The 25,801-nt window shown below is 39.4% G+C and overlaps 2 protein-coding genes and 1 long non-coding RNA gene across 5 annotated transcripts in view; 2 read left to right on the plus strand and 1 right to left on the minus strand.

The window, feature by feature from the left end:
• GFM1 (G elongation factor mitochondrial 1) overlaps positions 1–6,155 on the plus strand; it is a 29,912-nt gene extending 23,757 nt beyond the window's left edge. The window contains exons 15-18 of the mRNA XM_062583252.1: positions 488–632; positions 1,375–1,535; positions 2,565–2,618; positions 3,509–6,155. Coding sequence (XP_062439236.1) covers positions 488–632; positions 1,375–1,535; positions 2,565–2,618; positions 3,509–3,640 — 492 coding nt within the window. The 3' untranslated portion in view covers positions 3,641–6,155. The remainder of the gene's footprint in view (positions 1–487; positions 633–1,374; positions 1,536–2,564; positions 2,619–3,508) is intronic.
• Positions 6,156–15,578, minus strand: RARRES1 (retinoic acid receptor responder 1; the record flags this gene model as incomplete). The annotated part of the gene is made up of 6 exons (XM_062583256.1): positions 6,156–7,756; positions 7,855–7,917; positions 8,774–8,910; positions 9,619–9,793; positions 10,658–10,720; positions 15,468–15,578. Coding segments are annotated over 6 exons (708 nt in total), but the record flags the coding sequence as incomplete, so codon positions are not given.
• Positions 15,579–15,844: 266 nt separating this feature from the next.
• Positions 15,845–21,509, plus strand: LOC134144146 (uncharacterized). Of its 3 annotated transcripts, none has more exons than XR_009959303.1 (6): positions 15,845–15,892; positions 16,859–17,064; positions 18,935–19,160; positions 20,680–20,790; positions 20,884–21,013; positions 21,277–21,509. It is a non-coding gene; the product is annotated as an uncharacterized LOC134144146 (long non-coding RNA). The 3 variants fall into 3 exon arrangements; XR_009959302.1 differs by lacking the exon at positions 15,845–15,892 and adding an exon at positions 16,618–16,733; XR_009959304.1 differs by lacking the exon at positions 15,845–15,892 and adding an exon at positions 16,618–16,733 and having other exon boundaries at positions 20,680–20,734.
• The last annotated feature ends 4,292 nt before the right edge of the window (positions 21,510–25,801 follow it).

Genomic DNA, 25,801 nt, shown 5'->3' on the forward strand with positions numbered 1-25,801 from the left:
ACCATCTTAGCACCATCTTTGGATTCTTATAATAATTAAACTAAAAGAATTCTATCGTCTTCTGTGATGCAACACTTACCAATTTTTGCCAAACACTGGAAAAACATGTAATCTTAAAGAATTTTGTTCTGCAGTCAAGTAGTTAAAGTAGTTGCTCTCCACTAAGAGCCTTTCAGTTATTGTTCAGACTTCACTAACAAAACAAAATACTGAACACATTTTTCAACTTCTAATCTGATTTCTGTTCTTAAGATGATATCAAATTGAAGAAAAACAGTAAAAAATTTTCAAATGCTTGAGAGTGAAAAGTTTCCCTACTATGTTGTATTTTGATGTCATCTTACCAAACAAGAATGTTCATTGTCCAGATGTGTGATTGTTATTAAAAGTGTTTTGTTTAATATCTTTTATAGGCTGTTGTTAATGCTGCTGTTTTTAGATCTTCATTTTGTTTGAGTGCTGCTAACTTTGAGATGTTATTTGACAGGGATTCCGAGATGCCTGTGAAAAAGGTCCGGTGTCAGGGCACAGGATATCTGGAGTTCGGTTTGTCCTGGAAGATGGTGCACATCACATGGTGGATTCTAATGAAATCTCTTTCATCAGAGCAGGAGAAGGAGCTCTAAAGCAAGGTATAAAGCTAGTCATTTGAGCATGCAGTCCTGCTGGATTTTTTTATTGTTGGAGCCAAATTAAACAGCCTGATTTTCTTCATTTGTTGCCTGGTGTATCTATGCATACATTCAAAGTTTGTTGGCCAGTTATGTAGTGCAGAATGAATGCAAGAATTTATAGAAGTTTTGAGGAAGGCAATCTAATTCTTTACTGTGATCTAAGAAAAAGGGTTCCTTATTTCCTTTATACAGCTACAAGAAGTATGAACAGCTTAATCTTTATAGAGATAAGAAAACAACGTTCTGTCAAACTGCATGCCTCTCAGCATTATGGTCTCTGAAATAGGAGGTAGGGGAGGTAGAATTCTAAAACAGTAGTATCGTTTTCCCCACTGATGTAAGAAACATTCAGCATTAGCCACAAAGACACTTCATTGCTATGCACAGGAGTATCTTGCATGATACCAGGCTTGTTTTTTAGTTTGTTTAGCTGCATGTGAATTTAGCTGAAAGTTAATTTATACGGTCTTGCAAAACACAACTTCCATGAGTAATGCATTACTGTTCCCTGTTATGGTCATGGGTCTAATAGGAAACGTGTTGCCATAGCTGTTACTTCTGGCCTCACCACTCTTAATTCTGTAGCAGCACTTTGGTTTCTTGCAAGGCCGAATTAAAGATCATTTAATGTGCATGAACTAGGTAGGCATAAGAGTTATAAGTGTTTTTATTCATGGGGTTTTTTTTTTTTTCCTTCCAGCTATGGAAAATGCTTCTGTGCGTATACTTGAACCCATTATGGCAGTGGAGGTGATGGCACCCATTGAATTCCAAGGAGCAGTGATAGCTGGCATTAATCGCCGTCATGGAGTGATCACAGGACAAGATGGCACAGATGATTACTTTACTCTTTATGCTGAGGTGTGTGTTGTTAACTGGTTCTTGATCCTTTTTTCTTTCTCTTCCTGTGTTGCCATTTAACTCCATTGCTGTTTTTCTTATTAATATATATTAAAACTTACAGCCAAGTTACTCAATGGGTAACATTAATTTTCAACTCAGCAGTGCAATATAAACATAATATTACAATGCAATGTATGTATGTATACACAATGTATATAGTGCAACATAAGCCTATTATAAATCTGTCTTGCTTCAGAGAAACCAACTGACTAACCTAAAACCTTACGGGGCAGAGAAAGGAACAGAACTCAGGTTTCTTGCAGTTCAGCATAATGCTCTATTCCTGCATTGACTCCCCATACCCGTGCTTCAGTTGTTTACTAGGACCCCTTTAATGAGCCAGATTTGGCAGCTGTACTATTTCATAGTGAAGTGAAACAAACTCTGTGCAGCAATACGGATGCACAAAGTTAAGAGGGCAAATCATTTGTCAGCTATCTTTCTTCAGCTGTTAACTGGAGACATTAATAATTGGAGATGCACGCAGTGATTGCCTTCCAAGCCTTTAGTGTCCCTTGTAAAATGCATTCATTTTTGTATTAGGTCATATGAAATGTATTTCTAAAATGGTTGTGGGGTAAATCATCTCAGCAAAGCTGAGCTAATGACAAACCACATGCTGAGTCATTCATATTTTGAAAAGTATAGTGTGTTTAAAAGCTAGAGTCTTGAGTTTCTAGCATCATGATCTCTTGCTTGATAATGCAGATTACTGTCTTTGAGATATTCCAATAACTGGTGTATTCTAACTCTGAGATCTTTGGGGTTTTCCTGCTGAGTATACCTTCACTCATGAATATTCATTAGTTGAAAAAGGAACATTTACTGAAAAAGTTAAGAAAATCGGTACTGTTTACCAAGAACACCAGATTTTACAAACTGGCTGTTTATATCATAATAAAGATTAATTGGATGGTAACCAAGAATTAGTCGAAAAACTAATTGCTCTTACTAGAAGAATAATATGCTTAATATGTATGGTTTTAGGTGCCACTGAATGATATGTTTGGATATGCCACTGAGCTGAGGTCTTGTACAGAGGTAAGTACTTTCAGTGGGTTTTTTTGCTATAATGTATTTATTTGCATAGATCAAGTGTGTTTATTTGCATCATCCTATACATAAGCAGTTTTAAAGGAGATAAAAATCAAAATACAAATGCAGAATAGGATAATAACCTTAGAGTTATTACTGTTACTTTAACTACTTTTTAAATATTTTAGTTATCGGTAGCTATGTCGTTTCAGGCTAAAGATTTCTTTTATACTTTGGGGAGGAAGGAGATAAGTCTTAAATAATTAAAAATGGTAAATACCAATAAAGGTATTAAATTCTTATACTTTGGGGAGGAAGGAGATAAGTCTTAAATAATTAAAAGTGGTAAATACTAGTAAAGGTATCAAATTCACAGGTTGGAAAATTTTTTGCATACTCCAACATTCAGTTTCAAATGTCTTCAAGTTAAAGAGATTTTTGAAAGAAGTGCTTGCATTAATAAGGTGTCCTTTTTAACAATATACATTTTTAAGGTTATACATTGATTGAATTTCTCTGTGCATTTGAATCCAATGAGGCATTTTCTTTGTGTTTTACTAATAATTAACTGTTTCCCTTCTTTGGTGATACAGAAGTACCTGTATTCTGTGAGCATTTTGAATGGATTGTTGCTAATATCATAATCATTCTCTGGTTTTAAGCAAAATTGCTACACTGGGATGGAAACTACAGGCAGTATTATAATCTTGTATCAAAGAAACAATGTTCAGATACTGTTTATTTTTGTATCTCATAACTACATGCTTCAATATAGTCTGTATGCTTCATTGTAAATTATTGTTGCATGTTTACTTCATAGATGATGGTGTAGCCATGTGCAAAATAGTTACTTGTTTAGCATCCTAACTTTGCTTATTCTTTTTCCAACTTTTCAGGGAAAGGGTGAATATACAATGGAATACAGTAAATATCAGCCGTGTTTGCCCAGTACCCAAGAAGAAATAATAAACAAATACCTTGAGGCAACAGGACGACTTCCTGCAAAAAAGGGCAAAGCTAAGAGCTGACTTTCTTCCTTTTCAGTGCATTGAACAGTTTTTCACAATCTTCTCTAAAGCTCAGTTGCCCAGGTGGTAGAAGAGATGGAGGCTGGCTGGATACATATGGACTGCAGTGGGACTTCATTACATTGTAATATATGGTATTCTTAGAAGTCACTGGAAGATTGCAACTGAATTGGTCGCTTGTAGATGCCACTCATTAACAAAATATATAAACATGATAACATTGATAATTTGTTTTGAAATTTGTCTCAATCCATTTGTATTAAAATAATTTTATTTTTTTACTTGATAAAATACTGTTGTGTAATTAGGCTAGTTACTGTTTCTCCGTTTTTGAAAGATTAAAAATCCTAGTTTAGGAGACTAAATGTTAACTGCCTGATAGGCACAGGGGATGAATTCTCATCTAATATGGTCAGCAGTTTTCACTCAGATGCTCCAAGCACAGATTGTTTGGTCCTGCAATTCACTTAGAGCATATAGTCTAGTAAAAAAAATGCCGGTATTTTCTTTTCCTCCTTCAGGAACAATGTTAAGATCCTCCAAAGTCATAATGGATGAATGAACAAATTCACCTGTTAGCGGAACTGGCGTTTCACCAAATCTGCTTACCACAGATGGTACAATGCGTTTGAAAAAAGTTGACAAGAATTTACATAGAAGTAAACTCTTTTCTAAACTATGAGCAATATGAATTTATGTATGTGTTGCTTACTTGGCTCCAGGTGCTCTACCTTCCTAAAAAGATCTCTTTGTCATAAAACCAAACAAAAGGATTCCTTTTCCAGAATCTTAAAATCAAGAGATCATGTTCCTGTTGATGCTCATCTTGAGAATCACTTAGTTAGATATTCTTCACTTACAATACAGAGAAAAATTGAGGCTGTTACAGTTAAATGAGAGAGAGAAGATACCACTTTTTTTTAATGTTATTACTGAAAGATGTTCTGTGAATTTTCCTTGCGTGCTTTCTCTTCCTGACTTACTCTGCTTACAGCATTTTTGCAGATTTCCAGTAAGCAGATAGGGTATGAAGTTCCAGTTCAAAACCAACTGCATTCCTGGCACAGGATTGTGGTTGATGTTTACCAGACACGGACAGAACTGTAACGGCTGTGTTTTTTTGTCTCAGTCCTCATAGAAAGAAAGTGAAAATTATTCATTTTAAACTTCAAGTAAGTGCAGTATCAGAGATTTGTCAGGGGCACGTAAATATTAACTAAGCATGGGCTTAAGGTTGTGCATGTGTATCATGTTGCTTGGGGCCAATTCCTTCTTGTTTTCCTTACATCTGTAGCATTGTTTTTGTGAAAAAATTTCAGCTGGAACTAGTTTTAAGGAAAACCCTGCAGGTTCTCTTTCATTTAGGAATTTTCTTAAGCAAACAAATATTACCACACCTTTGCCAAAACTCAAAGAGGGCTTATAAAAGCAGTATGAATGCAACTCCAAAGAAAGAAATGAAATAGTTGTTATTTTAGTTGTATTTTTCACTTTTATGTTATACTTTTTAGAGGTCAGTCATGATGTGAAATCTTGGCTCTGGTTCTGCCAGATGCGTGCTAGTTCTCTTCAAATCTAACATGGACGACGAGTCTGCACTCAGAGGAGCACAGCATAGGTACAACCGAGCCACAGTAGGGTCTACTACACTAAAATGAGAGGGAGGAAAAAACAACAGGTAGGAGGGAGGACAAGTGGAGAGCCAGAGACAGGGGAAGCACGGAAGGAAGCTCTGGCAAGAGCCTAAAGGGAACTGGGAAAGATGGAGGGGTTGTAGCAGCAGCAACCTGAGACAGTGAGGAGCATGGAACAAGGGCAGTCATTTTTGGGGTGTCCTAGACCTTGTTTCTTCATATTTCTTTTCATTTTTTTTAATAAAGTTTTAGGTAACATGGGTAGTGTATCTGTTTTAGTTGATTTCTTAGCAGTGAAGTTATGGAACAGAACTTTCTTCTCTTGTTTGTATCCAATCTCCTGCAGATATTCTCATTGCTGTTTCTTCGCATGAAGAATTCAGTGTGAAAGTGGAGTCTTGACTCAGATAATGTTTACTGTTAACAATTTAATCATGGTAATTGAATTTTGCTCGAGTAAAACCTGCATAGATAATTTCAGATCTTGATCCACTGACTGAAATCTTGGCCCTAAAGACTTTGATGGAAATTTTGCCATTGAATTCCAGCTGGATTGGTACTTCTGCAGAAGACAGGATTGTGCAATTTCTTAACTGATAAAAAGGTTGTGCTGCTTACTTGGAGTCTAAGTTACACTGACTTGTCAAGTTGGAAACACATCATTCTCTGTCCTGGGTCCAGAAAGCAGTGGCAGAAACAAAGTAAGGAAGCTAATCTTATAGCTCAATATATTGCTAAAATAGAGCTCCAGTGTGCAAAATCTCTATTATTTTCTTGTTTAAATTCTAAAAATTTGTATTATTAATTTCCTATTGAAGTTGTCATTAAAAGCTCTGATTACATGTTTTGCCAGCAAAAAATAAAATACAGAGTATGTGAAATGCTGTTTTACTGAATTTATTTTAATGTGTTATGTGCTGATATAAAAAGCTTCAGTCAGTATATCAGAGACTAATACAGTTGTATAAAATGCCTAAATTATTTTAGGTTATCAAGATCACACAGTTTATCCATCCTCCCAGCTAAAGCTTTAATGTTAAGTATCTTAATCATCATTACTGGTTACAGATCACTGGTAGCCTAGAATACTACAAGTTGTAGAAAATAACCGTCCCAGAAGCAGAGACCATCTCCTGCTTCCCTAAGTAAGGCATACTTATTACATGGAGTTAATTTGTCCTGATAGAAATTATTGTTAAGGGAAAAAAAAAAAAAAAAAAACTCCTCAAAATAGTGTGGCATAATCTTAGGGAGCAAAGGTGGGGGAGTACATTTGGGGTGTGGGAGTTGCCCTAAACCCAGAATGGAGAATTTGGTGTGAAAGGACAAAAAGATGTTATTGTAATAAAACTTTGTTGTATTTAGGATGGGTAAAAGACATGGCAGTCATTAAAATACAGTGTCTGATTGACTGGATATTCTGACAGTGGGCTATTCCTCAGCCAAACCCAAACGTGGAAATTTATCTGTACAAAGTCTTTGCTGTTCTGTCCATCTTTGCTTAGCAGCTAGAACTCTTGTCTAAATTGTAAACAGACAAAAAGATGCAAGTTTCCTTTTGACAAACACTTCCCTTGCGGTGTTGTAGACTGGTGGCAGACGTGGGGAGACAACAAAATGTGTTTTCCTTATAGCAATATTTTCTAAGTTGACTTCACAAATATGAGAGGAGAAGCTTCCTTTTTTTCTAAGCTACGCAGCAGAGAAGAGCTGTGCGCCAGAAGGACTTGGGCCATCTGTGGATCATGCAGGCTCTGGCCACTGGCTTGTATAGGGCCTTGTGGGGAGAGGTTTCGCTGCCTCCACTGGTTCACATCCTTTCAGTGGCCAGATACTGGGAGAAGATGGAAAGCTATGCTCAACCAGTGAGTCATAAAAGAAAACCCAACCTCCACTGTGTGTAATGGTATTGGTTTATTGGAGATTAAAGTTAAAAATTAGCAAATAATATATCTATCCAAAAATCAAAAAAAAATTTAGTAAAGTATTTCTCATAGTGACAGATTAATGTTTTTCTCAAGATTTTTATCCAAATATATTAACTTTGTTCCCAAACTATGTTACTGTAAGTAACATAGTCGCATAAAATCAGCCTGTGTATGTATATCTATGCACGTATATAGTAGCAAAATTTTTTTAGGTAGCTCTCTAGAACATGTGAGCTTTTACCCTTGAAGAAATTACAGAAATTCATTCTGGAACAAAACAGACTAGTGAAAGCATCTAAAGTCACTGTAGTGTGACTTGTATAGAGAAGTTATCACAAATCTGGGTTTATTAACAGAAGGGTTTTCTCATTTAATGACAAAACTGACAATCTCTTTTAAAATTTTTCTTCTTTTTCCTGTAAAATTCCAGCAGCTGATCCAGATTCCATTCCAGATGCCTCTTCAAACCACTGATTATCTGAAGCACAGAAGGGCTTCACTTTCAGAGTGCGACCAGGAAGCCAAATGACACGCATGTGGCATAAAATCATTTCCTGGAGAACAGATTTAGGAAGAAAAAAGGTTATCTTTATGATCTTTTTGTTGCTTCTCTGTTGATGAAGGTAGGTATTACACATACATGCTTTCTTACCTGTGTTGGAATTTCATGAAGTAAGACAGTGTAGTCAAATTCAATAGAATCATCTTTCCTTATCTGGATATGTAACAAAGGAAAAAGCAACCAAGAACACAAAGTTATATTGTTAAGTATAGTACCTACTCCAATTTAATTGACTATATTTAGCTTAACAAGGGAGAGGGATAAAAAAGGGCTCGAGAAGCCTATGATAGTTGGCTGGAATAAGATAGGTTTTGTATGTGGAGAGGAGGGGAACTGGGAACAATTTCTGTTTGACGACACTAACTGGAGTGTGGGTTTGGAGTCTGACTGTACTCTGACATGAAACTAGGCTTACTCAGATGCTTATTACTTAAGTTAACCCTTGAATGAATTTGAGAATTCTATTAATCTCTTTCTGAAAAAAATACCATTCTGAATAACTTGGAGTAAGAAGCAATAGCAAAAGCTATAAATAGCACACTATTTATAGATCACAGATGACTGAGGCAGAAACAAACCCTTGGAAACTCCTATTCTATATGCTGCAGCTGTGCAATATGTTCCCCGAGAGGGCTGATATCATATTAAATTGATGCTTCCTTTGAGCTCAGCTAGGAAGGCAAAGAACACTAGGAATGACTTAGTGACTTAGTGTGAGGGTGATGAATTGCAGGACCACATGTTCAAATCCTCTGATTAATCCTGCAGAAGCCAATAGATTTGCTCATTCAAACAAAACAGAATTTTGTCCAAATGAATAACGTTTTCTACCAAACTCTGGACTAAATAACTTATTCTGATTGAGATACTTGTATGTGAAGCCACTAGGCTACTGAAGAATCACAGATATTACAGAAAGTGTGAGCTGTCGATGGCTGTTTTATTTTCTGTTGCTTGGTAGACAGTGTTGATTTCTGTAACATAGACTTGTAATTTCTACTTGGCTTACCCACTGCTTCACAGACTTGACTTGTGCCATGGAGTAACTCAAGTTCTCTGTTGATTTTTCCCACATTATGAAACTGCTGCCAGCAACAGCCAAAGCCCACACTGGCTCAAGAGCAGGCTCAATATTTCCATAGCTATCTGAAAGAGAGAAAGAAAATAATATAAAAATGATGAATTTACTTGTTCTTCAGACAAATGATAAACCACAGAGCCCTTTGAATGTAGCACAGCACAACTCCAGGGAAGTAACTCTTCCCTCGGACATGTTAAAATCTTCAACGTGGAAGAGAATGAACCGACTTACTGTGACTGCAGAAGTATGAGAGCATGATGGAACTGAAATTATCAAGAGACATTATTCATAGGCTCCCCCTAGGGAGATGAGAAACCCAGCATCCACAAGGATGGAGGTGACTACCTAACCCAGGAGGAAAAGAGGGACTAGGGCGCTATTTCTGATATGGGAAAACTCGGTTAATCATCCCTTTGTGAATTTCCATCCACAGGTGGAGGAAGATTTGTGGGTTAAGGCAGTTGTTATTACTTGAAGACGTTTTACATTCACTTGAATATAGAGTTGCATAGGCTTGTTTTCAAATTCTGAACACCTTCACTGTGTTAACTAACGCTTTTGCTAAACCCAGCAGGGGTTTTTCTCCTCAAGAATCTTTAGCAAGGTAGAACTTTTTTTGGAGGGAAAGAAGGAGGATAGTTAGCTCTATAGTTTTAGGGTGCTACTGTGAAAATATATTTATTTTTTAAAATTCATGCACCTTTCCTTGTGTTCTTAAAAGTGCCAAAACTCTTTGATATGAAATGACATAAAATTATTTGGGGAGAAAATACCTGGAATATCATTTGCAATTATTGGTTTGGTTTGTTGCTTAATTTTTTGGTAAAAAGTGTTGTCCTCTTCTTGGATTTGCTTTTCATCTTTGGTATCTAGGCAGTTGATAGTGACAGCAGGCGGAGATTTTCTCTTCTGATAGAACACTGTAGCAAGGCAGTTCCCAACATTTTGCTATAAAGGTAGAATTTCAAAGTTACTATTAATCAACATTTTATTTACATGCAACACATTTTAAAAGAGCTCTTGATATTAATGTGAAATATATGTATGTAATAAGTACATTACATTTCTATACAAGATACTTTGTAGGAAGCTGTATGAGGATCACAGAAAATCTTTAGAAGGATATATTTTTTACAGAAAAGTAAATAGGTTAAAAAAAAAGACTAAAAAGGTGATTTAACAAAACTTTTTAAATATGAAAGAATACTAACTGATAACACGAGCTTTCATTGTACAATACTTCTGCCTTAAAACAAAAACAATCTAATGATTCGTATTAAAATTCTGAAAATAATTTGAATTTCATATAATGTGCGGTAATGGAAGAGCAGATAACTACGGTACAATTGCTAATGACAACTGTCTGAGAGAATGAATGGAGAGGGGGTTATAACTAAAAAAAGAAAACTGTCTGGTATTCATATTTTGGCGTGTGGACACAGCAGGAGCTACATCAAGATAATGAGGACCATACTGCAACACTGAATTTGGACCACTGCAGAGTTGCATTCAGGAGCTCAGTTGCCTGGTGGGACTCTAACAAGACAAGCTTCTCCGGCGTTGAGCAAAGTAAGGAACTAAGAGGTTTTGGCTGCTTGGACCTCTACAAAGGCAGAGGATTGATCAGACGCAATACTGTGTTGATACTAAGAGCAAGCCATGTCCCATACTGGACATGCAGGTAAAAGCATAAAAATAAGTCTTTTTATTGTGAAAGATCCATTTACAGAAACAGTTAAATATATCCTGTTCTGAAGATGTTGAAGTTTAACACATGCTATCAGAGAAAAACATGGTGAACTGTAAACTTACCCTGGTTCTGTAGTCTTCAGTAGTGAACTGCAGGTAATATTTATGACCAATTCCTGGGATGCTCTGGAAGAGAAAAGAGTTCTGTCCACATTATAACTATAGCCTTACATATTATTTTAACTTAATCATTGCTGAATGCATGGCTCAGGCAGCAGTATGGTAACACACATCACAGTATCCCTTCTTTTTGAAGTAGGGACTCCACGACAAACCCATGAAGAAGAGTCCTGCCCTCTTAAAAGTAGTATCTGAGGTCATTTGAATCAATCAGAAAACAAGGAACATTAACTTAAGTAATTAATTCAAATCTTATTTTGTGTCTCTACTTTTCTGTTAACTCCTTAGAGAAAAAGTGTCTCTCACTGGTTGATTACAAAAAAAAAAAAAAAAAAAAAAAAAAAAAAAAAAGTTGCTTAGCAACTAAACTGCTAAATTTACTAGTCATGAGTACACAGCATATCAACCTATATTTAAGTGATTTTTTAAAACTACATTAATGCATTAATTTTATTGTTCATGTTTTTTGTTAGAAAATAGCAAACAACCCAGGTTTACCCAGTCTGCCTATGGCTGCATAAAAACCATTCAGTTAAATATATATATATTGTATCAATCTCAGACATTTTATAGGTATAATTTTATAGGTACATAAGCTAGTCACTTCTAAGTCCCTGCAGAATCAGGTTCTTATAGGGGTGATACAAAGAAAAGAGGGTGTGGGAGAAGGGTACTCATGAACTACCACTGCCTGGGAGCACTCAGTATCTGCAGCAGTACCTATAACATTGCAATAACTGAGGAAATACTGGTCTGAAGATCTCAGCAGTAGTATGGTATGATACTGCAGCACATGATCCTGCAAACTGGGAACCTGCTTCATAAAAGTTAAGATTATAAAATATATTGCCTGGTCCATTTTATAAACAGGATGCTGTTACTTTCCACTTCAGTGCCACAAAATGCAGCGACCTCAGCGATACTGCTTTAACAAAATCGCTTCTCTTTCCCGAAGAATAAACTAAGGTAACTCTGAGCACTGAAGAGGGAAAACGAGGGTTCCACAGCTACCTCATGGCCTTGTACCTTCGGGAAAGCGGACAGATGAGATACACTGATCCGATCCTAGCAGCAAGTGTGAAGGATCTTAAAAACAACAATAAATAACCTTTATGTTAAAGAATGGTTCAAAGCCTTTCTCCATGGAGAGACACAAGAAGAAAAATGCAGGTCAAAGTCCTTCACAGGACATATTGATAAGGAGTAACTTCAAAAAAAATCAAAAGGAGGTATTTTTCACACAGGCTATCAGAGTGCCCTTGAATATATAGATGAATCACATCTCACCGACTGATTTACAACAGAACAGGAATTACAAAGGCTAATTTAGGCTTAGCGATGCTAATCTTGCTAGGTTTTTTCTACCATGACTGGAAAGAGGCTGACTTCTCTACCCAGCATGTCAAAGCACAAATCTAATCTATCCGCTCTGATTTGCCCTCTGGAATACCACCTTTCATGGAGTAAGGCCAGAATGAAGTGAGCTTTGCAAACACCTCCATCCCTCTAAATCTGCCTGCTCCAAAGCTACCAGCAGTTCAGCTACCCTATCATCAGAAATTGCACTTGTAAGGAAAAATAAGAGAATACCCCTTGCTGCTAGGAAATGACCAAAAGCACCCGTTGTTGCACAAAGCATCAGAAAGGTCTTAGAAATGTACACCTTTGAAATGTATCATTTTCTTGGATTCGCTAAAACTTGTCACTGTTCTTGCGTTGATTGTTGCTGACAGAAATGGCTGAGTTAAATTCTGAGTCTGTGGGATATCACAGACTGCCCTCGTCTCAAGCATGCTAAAACAGAAGGTTAAGACTGGTCCTGAAAAATACTAATTACTATGAACAGGACCAGTGTATCATTTAATAGTGCAAGAGCACAGCCTGAAAAAAGTATTTGGATGATCTGCTCTTTATCAATCAGTCTCTCTCTAGCAACTTCATATTCATTTGAGAGGGAGGAGTCTGAGTGACAGAATAATGAGGATGATTTTACATTTATAGATAACTGTTTGCTTGTAAATTGACATTTAGTGTTGTTTAACCATCTGGTATTTTTTTAAGTTACTCCTTTAATTAAATCAGACATAAGCAAATCAAAGTCTTTTGGCATGCTATACTGTGATTTATTAGATAAGCTTTTTGACATACAACTCAAAGCACTTCTATGTCTGAAAGTTTGTTCCTTTCACATTAATGATTAGTTTAATAAAAGGTATTCTCCCTTATCAACCTATTCCTGCTTTTATCCTTAAACTATCATAGTGATTCTAGCACTACTTACATAGGTTTTCTGTTACAGGACATACATAAGGTAGCATGTAAAAAAGGCATTTTACAGAGAATACAAGCTGCCTTTCAAAGTGTGCATTTAAGTCAAATTGCTGTATTCCAGCAACAGTATTGATTTGTTAGCCTGTTATTTATTTATTTTTAAATACAATACTCCTCGAGTAAACAGTAGGAGAATCCTGGCTGTTCGCATAATGTTGGAGTTTAGAATCCTAAACAAATGTGTACATATTTTACTGATCTAAATTTGTGCCTTTCTGTTCCTATCATGTCGTCTTCCAGGAAGCCCTTAATAGCAAAATAGTAAAGTTTAATTCACAGGACACGGCCATCAGCACAGCACCTGCCTTTAGCACACACACTTAGTTACATACTGCAGATAAGAAGGACAAACTGATTTAGATCCTTGCTCTACTTTTATAAAATCTCATCCTGAAGCTTTTTGAAGAGGAAGTCTGCAGATTGGCCCAGATCATGCTGTGAAGGGAGTGGAGGAAACGGAGAGAGGCTGAGTTCAGGTCCTTATCATCTCTGCTCTGCTTCCTCATTCTCCCCTTCGCCCCTGCCCCCGTTTTGTGCTTTAGCCAGAAATACATTGTCCTTCTGATCTGCTTATTCTCATTTAAAATGACAGTCTGTTACATGAACAGACATTCTTGGCATAGCAGAATAATTTAAAAAATGGTTTCTTTCTGAATTACAGGTTTATGAAAGAATCAGTTACTTGCGGCACAGAAAGAAGGGTCTAATCCCTCGTGATAACCACTGCAGTTTCTAGTTACTGTAAAGCTACCTGAGAGATGTTCCTTCTGTTGTTCTAACATTCTTCATTTGATCAAGTATTAACATTTTGTTCTTTCCTATAGCCTGGGCTCTTACGAAGGATAAAGCACAGTGACATAACCGTGTTCCTCTTCTTGCTGTCGGTCCAAAGATGAGAGCACGTGAAATAGTTGCACTCAACGAGACTGCAACACTCCTGGAGCAGGAGAACCGTGTCTTTGATTTAACGGATTGCCTGATGAGCCTTTCGACAACTGTCCTGAAGTCGCACGGTACAGCGCAGCAGCCTGACCGCACACACCCAGTTGTAACAGCTGGGTCTTAAAGCCCTTCACATAGTTAAGCTTTCATACTTAAGCCAATACTCTTCTGTCTAGAGTATCTCCTCATTTGAAAAAATGCGCAATTTTTCCTCCAATGTTATTTATCCCATTGGTGTCACTGAAAAAAATAACAATTTTTATTGCCATGATAACTTTACGAATAGTAACCAGCCACTGATAAAATATCTCAGCAGTTTCATTGCATTTCCTTGGTAGCAAAAGAAAAAAAAACTATTGTAACTTTGTATAAACTCACTATTTGGTCTCCGATTGCTCAATAGAAGAATACAAAAAAAAAAAAAAAAAAAAAAAAACTTTGACTAGTGATTTGGTAAAAACTTGGCTTAATACATAATTCTGTGCTTATATGGTTTTTGAAGGAGAGATTCTCCACTTACAAAACCTTGACCATAATAATACTTGACCGTAATTATACTTGCTTAGAAGGCTCATAAGTGGCACTATACAACTAAAATTACGTACTCAATCTGGAGATACGGACCAGCGGATTTTTTCAGTCTTAGCAAGGAGGGGAAGAAAGTGCGTTTGTCATGAAAAAAATTCTTAACTTTTACAAATTTATTTCTAGATTTTAAGAAAAAAAACCCCACTGTTTTCACTATTATGCCAAAATGCATCAGTAAGGTTGAATCGCTGTTTAAGAGCAATATCATTCCAGGTCAACACGGAAACCAGAGTCCAGTTAAGCTGCTCTAACCACCCGCTAGCCACGACGGCAGCAAGAAGCAGGCACAGAGTGAGACGTGCCCCTTCGGCCCCTGTTCAACCAGGCAGGAGGAAAAAGCCAGCAAAAGTGGCTCTTTATTTTCTCCCTCTCTCTGCATTTGGTTTTCCCTAGACAGTCTACCTACCTGCCACGGATTTGAACTCCCCCCATTAAAATGTGGGGACCTGACTGCTGAGAAATGAGCAGAAATGCTTAAATTCCAAACGGAGGACCATAGTAACTTAAATGACCGGAACACATGAAATCACTGGGTGCCAAGACGAGCCTGTGCAATCTCCATCCACTAAACTATTCTGGGAGCCCAATTTCAGCAAACGTTGCGGTTCAGTTGCTTCTCTTAATAAGAGCGTGTGCTTTTACGGCTCCACGAGGTGAATGCTGCTGTGACCTAGAGGATGCGCATTTAAGTAGAAAACCCCCCAAAACCCAACCACAGGACGAGTGAGAAGGGACAACACGGAGGCGCAGCCCTGTGCAAGGCAGGGTTTATCGCGGCTCTCCGCTGCCTGTCGCCAGGGCAGGAAAGCCTCGCCGGGGTCCGAGTTACACGGATCGCAGGACCGTCGCCTCTGGCAGAGTTGCTGCCTTGGAGGCCGTCTGCAGTCCCTACCTTGACGGAGGCCTTGCGGACGTGGCCCAGCGCCCGCAGCGCGGCGGGCGAGCCGGCCCGCGAGTTGCGGTAGTGCAGCGCCGCCCGCGCCGCCGCCGCCGCCTGCCGCCCGCCGGGGGGCAGCGCCCGCGCCCGCGCCGCGCCGGGCGGCGGCTCCGCGGGCTGCGCGGCGGCGGCGGGCGGCGGCGGCGGCAGCAGCAGGAGCAGCAGCGCGCCCAGGCGGAGCGGGAGCGGGAGCCGGGCGGCGGGCGCGGCGCGGCGCCCCTGCATGGCGGCGCGGCTCTGCGGCGGCCCCGCGGCGGCCGGCGCTAATAACGGGGCCCGGCCCGGCCCGGCCCCCGCGGGGAAGCGCCCGGGGACGCGCCCGCCGCGCGGCCTCCCGCCCCCTGCGGCCGCTCCTCCGCCCCGGAGGGGAGCGGAGGGGGGTGAGGGCAGACGGGGGTGAGGGGAGCGGGGCCGGTGCGAGGGGAGAGGGGTGCGAGGGGAGCCGGGACGTGAGGGGAGCGGGGATGGGGTGAGGGGAGCCGGGACACGAAGGAAGACAGGATGTGAGGGGAGCCGGTCTGTGAGGGGAGCAGGGATGTGAGGGGAGCCGGGACAGTGCGAGGGGAGCCGGGATGTGAGGGGAGCCGGGATGGGGTGAGGGGAGCTGGGACGTGAGGGGAGCCGGGATGGGGTGAGGGGAGCTGGGACGTTGTGAGGGGAGCCCGGGACATGAGGGGAGCCGGGACGCGAAGGAAGACAGGATGTGAGGGGAGCCGGTCTGTGAGGGGAGCAGGGATGTGAGGGGAGCCGGGACGGTGCGAGGGGAGCCGGGACGTGAGGGGAGCCGGGATGGGGTGAGGGGAGCTGGGACGTTGTGAGGGGAGCCGGGACATGAGGGGAGCCGGGACAGGGTGAAGGGAGCCGGGACGTGAGGGGAGCCGGGATGGGGTGAGGGGAGCTGGGACGTTGTGAGGGGAGCCGGGACACGAAGGAAGACAGGATGTGAGGGGAGCCAGTGTGTGAGGGGAGCAGGGATGTGAGGGGAGCCGGTGTGTGAGGGGAGCGGGGACATGAGGGGAGCGGGGACTGTGTGAGAGGAGCCGGGGGCCCTCGGGAGGGACCAGGCAGCCTGAGGGGAGCCGGGACACGAGGGGGTTCGGGGCGGCAGGCGGGCCCAGCCGGGCGCAGAGGGGCCCCGAGGGGCGCGTCAGGGCACCATCGCCCCCGGCTCGGCCAGCACACGTCCAGGAGTCGCCCGGGAGGAGCGGAGGAAGCAGCGTGGTGAGAGGGGTGGGGAACACGGGAAGCGGGCACCTCCGACTGCAGGAGCCACGATCTGGGGGCGAGCTGGTGGGAGAAGCGAGAGCTTGGAGAGAGGGCTCAGAATAACGCGACTTTTGTCCTAGTGTCGTGGCTGCGGAGCAATCCCACTCAGCTCTCCCTGAAGTAGTTTGGTCGGAGATGAACCATGGGAAGGCCACAAAGTAGCGCAATGTATGTTTGCACTGCAACCCCACTGTGCCAATTAGCAGCCTAAATCTGTTTGAAATGACTCACACCCAGCTGGCTGAGAAAGCATGAGCACGAAGGAAGTTTAGCCTTATTGGTTACGGTACGTATGTTAAGAAAAGACTGCATTCAAAAATTGCGTTTTAAAGTCATGTGGGATCTCATAACAGCCTTGTCTCCGCGGTGTGGACCTTGCACAAGGATTTCTGAGCGTTTACCCAGAACTGGGTGGGTATTGCCCACCGTGCTGCTGTTGCAGGCTGCGTTATTATCTGCATCTGGACTGGCGAGATCGCAGCCAGAACCGATGTTGTCACTGGGCTGCAGTGTAGCAGTTTTCCAGGGGTTTACATCAGGCTCTATCGTTTTCCATGATTGTCCATGCCCCACGCCTGTTTAAGCTGGTCTCTCCCAGCTCCCAGACAGCTTTTCTTACACTCTTTCTCGGCACTCATTCCACTCACCTGCAGCAGGAAACAAAGGCACAGTCGCAGCCAGCACTGATGTTACACTAAACACTGGGATGTGCAGCAGTAATGTTTTGTCTGACGTCTTGTTGCTTTTTGTAGGTACCGTGACTAAAAGGAATTTTTAGTGAAAACTTATATAAGGACTGTCCTTTAAGGACAGTTGTACCAGGTCAAGCCAAGAGTTCATATAGGCCAGTGTCCTTTGACAGGGACTGAAAGTGGGTCCTCAGAGAAAAATACAAGGATGAGGCAAGAACAGGTGATCCTTCCCGGGTTTAATCTCCCAGCTTCCAGTCACTTACAGCTCAGTTATATCCTGAGATGTAGGAGTATTTTCTATGTGTTTCTTCAGTTCTAACCTTCAGTAACCTTCTCTTCTTTGGACTTGTCTGGTCTCCCCACATCAGGCAGGGACAAACAATGCTTGAACACTACTTAGTTCCATTGTTTTTTACTGATTGCACTCATACCCTATTCTAACTATTGCATTGCTGCCAGAAACTATGATTGGTTCCAGGCAGCATTATAGACATGTTCTTCTTCTGCCATTTCCTTTCATTTAGCTTTTGTACCTTCATCCCCAGTGGATCTGTCTAACCTGTGTGATACAGGGTACTCCTCCAGGAGTTGTGTTAGGAAAATAAGGTAGTAATTTGTTTTCTGATATCAGTTGAGTTACAAGACTGGATGTTTTTTAGCAAATGTAGACAATTTCGGTAAATTCAGTATACCCAACAGAAAGTGCACAGCTATTCAGTTTGTGTGTCTTTCTAACTAGATTATGTTTTTTTTAAGCAGAATCAGAACAGTTCATGGCAATCCATTCACTTGAACTGAATGATTAGTATAAATTCAAGCTTTACCTAACACAGGAGCTGACCTACACAGCTTGCTGAAACATCTATCAAGAAACAACCATCCTTTTAGTTCTATTACCGTTGATAAATGAAAGCATCATTTGCAAAGCATGGATAACAGCATTCTTTTTCTGCCTTTAATTTACACTTTTAAGATTATTTGAGCTAAAGGTTCAAAACCTCCTGTGGCAAATTAAGCTTCTTGTATCTGTTACAGGAGCCAAACTTCTCAATTGCACCTTGAGTTATAGCCTGTATGGAAAGGTTAATTTCGGATTAATTCATCAATGCTTCTGGTTTCACAATGCACTGTTTTGCTCAACATTGTATCTGGAGTGGCAGAGGCATGTGTTAGATGATATTCAAGTTTTTCCTACATTTTCTTTTAGGAAAATGTTTATAAGTTTTGCAGAGGGGACAGTCTAATTAAAGCACTTGCCATGTTTGTCTCATATTTTTTTATGTTTAGCTAGAGGAAACCAAATTCCAGTCTTTTCTCATTTATCTGCACTGTGACATCAACTCAAATGTTACTTTTAAAATTAAATACGAAAACTTACTCTCCTCAACTGACACGAGATGTCTGAGCAGTGCAGATTTGTTTCTCCATGCTGCCAGCTTGCTTCGTGCACTTTGTTTCTCGCAGAAACTCTCTGGCGATGGGATGAGCAGCCGAGGAAGTCACGTGAGTGAAGGAAGCCGAGGCCAGCGAGAGGTCTTGTCAGACTGAGAGGTGAACCGGGGATATGTGGTGAGAAAAGGATTTATGCAAGAGGCACAGCAGAGAGCGGGAAGGGAGGAAGTCCGGACAGCTCTGGAGGCAGCTTCTCCAACCCCCCAGCGTTAGTACGCTCACGCTGCAGCTGTCCCTGGTCAGTGCAAGAAGTTACAGTCACACTGTACAGAGGTTTCGCACTCGCCCGCTTTTGATGCCTTAGATTTCTGCAGAAGGTCAGAGGCTTAAATGAGACATAAGAACTTAAAATATATTTGTGGAACTGGCCCTTTGTCATTAATGCTGGAAGAGCCTGCAAGTCCCTGATGTCTCAGTGTTGAGCCATGAGTCTTGTCCCTGTCCTTTCTTTCTATGTGCTTCCTTTCCTCTCCTGTTCTCCTCCTTTTCCTGCTTTCTCTGTCAGCATCACTGTCGACGATATGGTTGCTTCCTTCCTCCTGAGTACAAGAGAGAAGTTATAATTGAGACCTGAGAGTCAGTATGACAGGACAGCAAACCTGTATCACAAAGCAGGAAGAGAAAGGGATTTCCATGGCAATTTTCTACATGTTTATAGAAATCATGTTGCTATAACTTGCTTTGATCAAACGTGACTCCAAATTTACGAAGTATTTTGACTTGGGGAAATAAAAGCTCAAAGGCTGGGTCAGGGCTGGGGGAAGGTTCCTGAACGTGGAGAAACACAGGCATTTACTATTTCTACAAAAAAAGTAGTATTAATATATTTCAGAGAAATCTCGGTTTATGAACTATCTTGGGCAAACAAATCTCTTACATGCCCAGTAAGATATAAGCACCGCAGAGCCAAGCATAGAGATAAACTATGCTTAATACCTACTAATAAGCTAACACCACCATTCTGCCTTGTAAACTGTAATAAGTGGATCGTGGATACATGTGTAGGCCTGCTTAAAATAAAAACAAAAAACAAAGCAGCTACTTAAAGGCAAAAACATAATTGATAGAAATACACAGGTATTAGAGTAGTTTGTACTACTGATGCCCTTCACAGAAGAAGCTGTGTCTTTCTTTCCTTTGTACGACTCCTACAGCCATAGTGCCTCTACAGAAACATTTAAACAGTGCTCCAGATCTCTAAAAAGTGGAGTCTGAAGTGAAACCACTGTGTGTTATTCGTATTAAATTCCTCCCAGCAGATCTGGATGCATGTTGAGTCATGACCCCTCACCACACACAAAAACTATTTTAATTTGTTTGAGATTAACATTTACCTCATAGCTGGTAGCAATAGAAATAATCTTGAGGAACTGGCATTTCTGACACTGGTATTATAAAGATTCTATATATGTCACTGTTAAATAACTATTGCAACAGAATTACACTTTTTGAAGTTTTTAGTTTCACAATGTTTAAACAAGGCATCAAATGTTTGTACAATATAAGAATGATTGCTCGGTCAATGCTTTAAATAAGGTGGGGACAAGTGAATGAATTGTTACAGTGGATTCCTCAACAATGTATCATAAACCATATTTCTTGGAAGGTGACATGTTTGAAAAGGTCCAGCACAAGTAAGAGCTGATAGGAAACACTTGTCAACAGTGATGTGGCATAGCTACTTTTCTTACCATCTTCTCCCTAATCTCCCATGTGTCCTCTATTTTGTGACCACTGTCCTTTTCTGTCCTTCGCAGTGAGCAGTTCCAGATGTTGACTTTCACCAGGAGCAGTGGATGCTACAGTGAGAGGGTACAGATATAGACTGCTTGTATAATCTTAAACCGAAATGGTCAAAACTTTGGAAGGTAGACAGCTGGGGACAATCCTGGACAGTCTGTCCTGAACAGACAGGTCTGAGCAGACAAAAAGATGACCCTAGTATTTTTTTTTTTCCTCAGCTTCTCCCATCTGTCAAACCAAAGATGAAACATGCAAAAAAAAAACCCAAACAAACAAACAAACAAACAAAAAAAAACTCTTCATTGAAAGGTTCACTTGATTTGCTGGTGATGTTATTTAGGCTGGAAGGTAAGTAGATTTATGATTAATTTTCTGATAAGAAGAAAGATACAGTTTTCTTGCAGAGTGACATTTCAGAGATAAATTGACTTATATATGTTTGGAATTTTATCTTCAGATAAAAATTAGACTCCCATTTCTGAAGATGGCTGCCTAAAATTAAATACTCTAATCTATATTAATATTATTAGATATATTACCTAATATTCATCTCACATCTATAAAATGGTGTGATGACAATTTTCAGGTCCCTAATTTTACTTTTCCCACAGGGTTTCCTGAAGAAACAGGTGATATAGTCCTGAAGCAGACTGACCATCTTCATGGCAATAAAGGCAAATTATTACTTCTTCAGAGCCTTCTAAAACCAACTCAGGGACAGAACAAATCAAAATCCTGTATTACGATTTTTTCATTGTGAGGAATCATGTTTGGTTATTGCAGATACTACTTATGCAACATTTTTTTTTAATGGCACTGTATTTTACTCTGAGCATTCTTTTAAATAAATAAGGAATAAATTATAGCAGCAATCTCTGTTTCTTAAGTAATTCAGTTTTATTTTATCTCCTTTAAATAATAATTAATGGCTTATTTTCTCAGCACTTCTCGCATTGGTCAGTGATAGTTTTCTTATCATTACTGCACCTGATAATCTGATTTTCTTGGTTCTGATTAGGAATAATTCTTTCTTTGTTCTTTTCTGCATGACTATGTATTCCCGGAAGTTCTGAGAAAATGATCTTTTTTCTTTATTAGTCATAATGTTTCGGTGAATGTACTTACCTTCCTTGCTTATATGTATAAGAACTATTGTGTTTATTTCTGTAGATTCCGCAGTTGGGCTTAATCAGCAGGATGTTGGTGATGTCAAAATGAAAATCTATCCTTTAGGTTTAAGGATTAAAGACAATATGGAGAATAAACATTACTTACAAAGAGTAGACTTCAGAGTTGCCAATATGGTACTTTTAAGGAACATTATAGTCACTTAAACACTGTTTATACTGAAAAAATTCCTAGTCACAATTTAAAGCCGTTATTTTAACAGCAGCTTCGATCCAACATTAAACCTGAGTAACAGAGTTTTAACTATTTAAGGCACAACATAAAACAGGGTATGAAGAACAGCAGAGGAACACTATCCAATAATTTTCAGAAAATTCCAGGCAGACAGACTACAAGGAGAAAGTTCTTTAATTTTCATTACTGTGAAATTTAAGTGAATTTGTGTAATCTGGATAATCTCCATTGATATGAGCTGAATGTTAGAGAACTGCATGAAGTAATCAATTAAATGATATTTGTATTTTCATTTCTCACTACATACTGTTATAAAAATTACATTTATGCATTCAGTCAAAAATTCTGAGATTGATATTCTTGATTAGCACTTTTCCTTTGTGTTAAGAGCTTCTAGAGCAAATTAAAACAGAAAATATTTAATGTCACGTAGAGTCTAAACTATACATCTGGTCTGGAAAATGAGTCTTCAGTATATCAGAATGTAATGGTTCAGTATATTCCTAATTTATCAGATTTTGGGGGGGAAATCTACATCCTGGTGTCTAATTTTACACATCAGCAGATAGGTAGATCAAGACTTACCAATTTTCCTGATTTTTCCTGATATTTTACTGATAGGAAGCATGATGTTAAATCAGTTTATCTGGTAATAATCGGCATGTTAGTATAGATCAGTTGTTTGTCCAGGTTTCAGCAGAATCACAGGACTGTATTCCCCTGTGAAGCTTGTTGCACTGTCTTTTGCAGACCTAGATGTGAGACATGATGGCATTGAGTATAGCATGATACTTGTAGCTAGGGCACATCAGCTGTCACCAAGTTCCTCCTGCAATTTGTAGAACACATTATTTTTCACCTGGCAAATACCCTTTCTCACACTGCTTTTGTGTTATCACCTACTAAACATAGCTAATTCATTAGTTAAGTTCTTTCCAATAGGGAATACTCTATGGTCTAAAAAATTATTCTGCTATTTCACTAAATTTAACTGATTTGTCAGGAATTCTGGTTTGATATCCCCCCACGTCTTTAAGAAAATGCAGTTTAGGGCAGAAAACAGATTAATATTTTGTATCCTAAAGGTGCAAATTTGACATTTGGAATGTCCAATTTGACAAATGGAATAGTGAGAAGAGAAACCATCAAAGAACCTGTCATTTCTTATATAGCACTGGGGATATAGCGGGGCCAGTACTAAACAAATGTTGGCATGAGATGTGGTTTTTGATGGTTATGATGCGAAACTATGGTCAGGATAGTTTGGTTAATTTTTGTAAGAAAAAATGCATAACTGAAATTTTACTCTTCCTAGTGTAGTTCTGTTATTAGTGTCGTTGTGTACTGAGGTACTTGTATTAACATCTCAGATTATTACTGTGTATAGTTAGATTAGCAGTTTAAGAGCCTGATGCTGTCTTCTGTTGGGTGGGAAAAGGTCTAGGCTACAGATCTATAATAGGTTCACAAATAAAACATATTGCTGCATGTATATGAAACAAAAATATATATTGACAGTATTGTAATACATATTACTGAGGCATCCACCCATTCTGTTTGAAAGATTTTTTTATTGAGGCTAGTATCCTGCGCTTAGTCTCATCCAAACAAATCTCCTAAAAGATCTAAGGAAAATCAGTGTGAGCCAAAAAGAAGAAAAGAGGGGGAGAACTTTTATTTTTTCTATGTAAGACATCACTGTTATTGCAGTTTTCCATGCAGATGGCTCAAAGACATACTGAAATTTTGTTTTGACTTTTTTTAAATAGTCCTTGCTGACCTTGCTTCCAAAGGTGAATATGAGAAACAATGGCAAGGGAATGAATGCTGAGCGTATTTAAAGCACAATAATGGGAAGTGCTGATGACCTCCTATTTCCATTAAGTTCTTTTCCTTCCCCTGGCAAAACCTACGGCTTATCCCCATCACTGCACTGCTGGCCCCTGGTTCTGGGAGCCTCTTCAAGAAGGTGATTGCGTTGGCAAAATTAAAAAACATATATATTCTAGTCGTAACACTTTAAAGTAATGAAATCTCATTACAGGATTAAGATCAACTTTTTTAAATGCGTGTATAAATTGCTGCTTATGACAGACGTGCATATTTTTAATAGTATAAGATTCATCTCAGTAACATCGTCCAGCTTCATTTCCAATCAGTGCTTGGTTAAGTACTGGTAATACTCTCTTTAAATAAAAACATTACTAACTATATACTTCTTTGAGTTCTCCTTTTCACATTTTTGAGGAGCAGGAGATTACATTTCAGAAAGCCTGTATGTTTTTGACTTATTTAATATAATAAATTTAATTTTATTAATTTGACTTTTCTACTGACCTCATTAGATTGAAAGTATTTTCCAAATTAATTTGATGTAACACAGCCATGTTTTAAACTGAGAAGCTGAACACCAGTTCTTTTATTACTATTGTTGTTCCTTTATATTCTGCTTTGCCATATTCTTAATACTTTCTTTAGGAGGTTAAATATGCATACTTAACTTTTAGAACTTTGCCCTACTGTGTGAACTATAGACAGAGATGGAGAAAAATAAAGTTCTCCCACACCAGCTGGGCTTTTCCCCCAGCCCGTGCTTGGCCCCTGCGCAGGCTGCAATTGCAGGTTTGCACAGATAAAACACAAGCAAAGTCAAATGCACTGATGGACAGAAAAAGGAATATAGAGGATGTCGTAAAGCATTTGTGAGGGCAAGTTAGTCTGGCCTGGGGTAGCTCAGTGGAGAGGGCAGAAGCTGAGGGGGAGGTACTTTCAACCCAGGCCTCCACATGGGAGAAGTAAAATCCCCATTTTGCACTCGGACATTTGCCAGTGGAGAAGACTGCAGACGCAGCCTCATCTTACTCAAGCAGGACTTTTATTCAGCCTTCTAGATGCAGCCCAACATAATTATGTATTTTTATAACATTAAGTCTGTGAAGTGCAACCTTATTAAAAAAAAAAAGTTTCCACGTGCAAGTGCTTTGATGTGAACACTGACACTGCTCAGAGGATCTGGTTGTAGTGTCAGGGTGAATTATCAAATCTACAAGTGTTTTCTCTTAATTGAGGAACTGGAAGTAAAACAGAACAGAAAAGCACACTGCATGCAAAAGTAAAAGAAAATACTTCTAGTTTGTTTGCACAATGGATGTTACAAACCAGATTCTCTTACTAACTTCTGATACTTGTTTTGACAAATGTAAGTTTTTACTAAAAGAAAAGAACCCAGACCTATTGGATTAGATTATTTTTTTTACTGAGATTATATAGCTGTATCATTTAGATATTTATTTTTAATAAATTATTTTTTCTAGCCTTTTGGATTCTATTAAGCAACTTTGCGTATTTTTAGTGAATATAGCCTTTGGAGGAAGTACAGCAAATCTGACACATGAAAACTTATTTCTTAGGAATAAAGCAAATAGCTGTAATAATTAAGAGACTTAAAATGAAGGGGTTTTTTGATAGTATGTCACATATGTAGGCAGGCTATTGACCCAAAGAGGAAAAGAATGGCAATGCCAATCAAAGAATCACAAGCACATACTCCTAATTTTTAAATGTTTTTCCCCAGGAATTATCCAACTGCTTATGATGGTAGAAAACATTTTCTGATACAAACAATGAAGGTAAGTGAAAATAAAAGATGGTATTATGACATGAGGTGCACAGATATTAAATTTTTAAATGAGATAGAGAAGGGCGCAGAAATCTGCTGTTCAGCTAATAAAATATGAGATGGTAGGATATCAACAAGAAAAAGCACAGACAGCA

This window comes from Rhea pennata, chromosome 9 (assembly GCF_028389875.1).
Source record: "Rhea pennata isolate bPtePen1 chromosome 9, bPtePen1.pri, whole genome shotgun sequence".
NCBI lineage: Eukaryota > Metazoa > Chordata > Aves > Rheiformes > Rheidae > Rhea > Rhea pennata.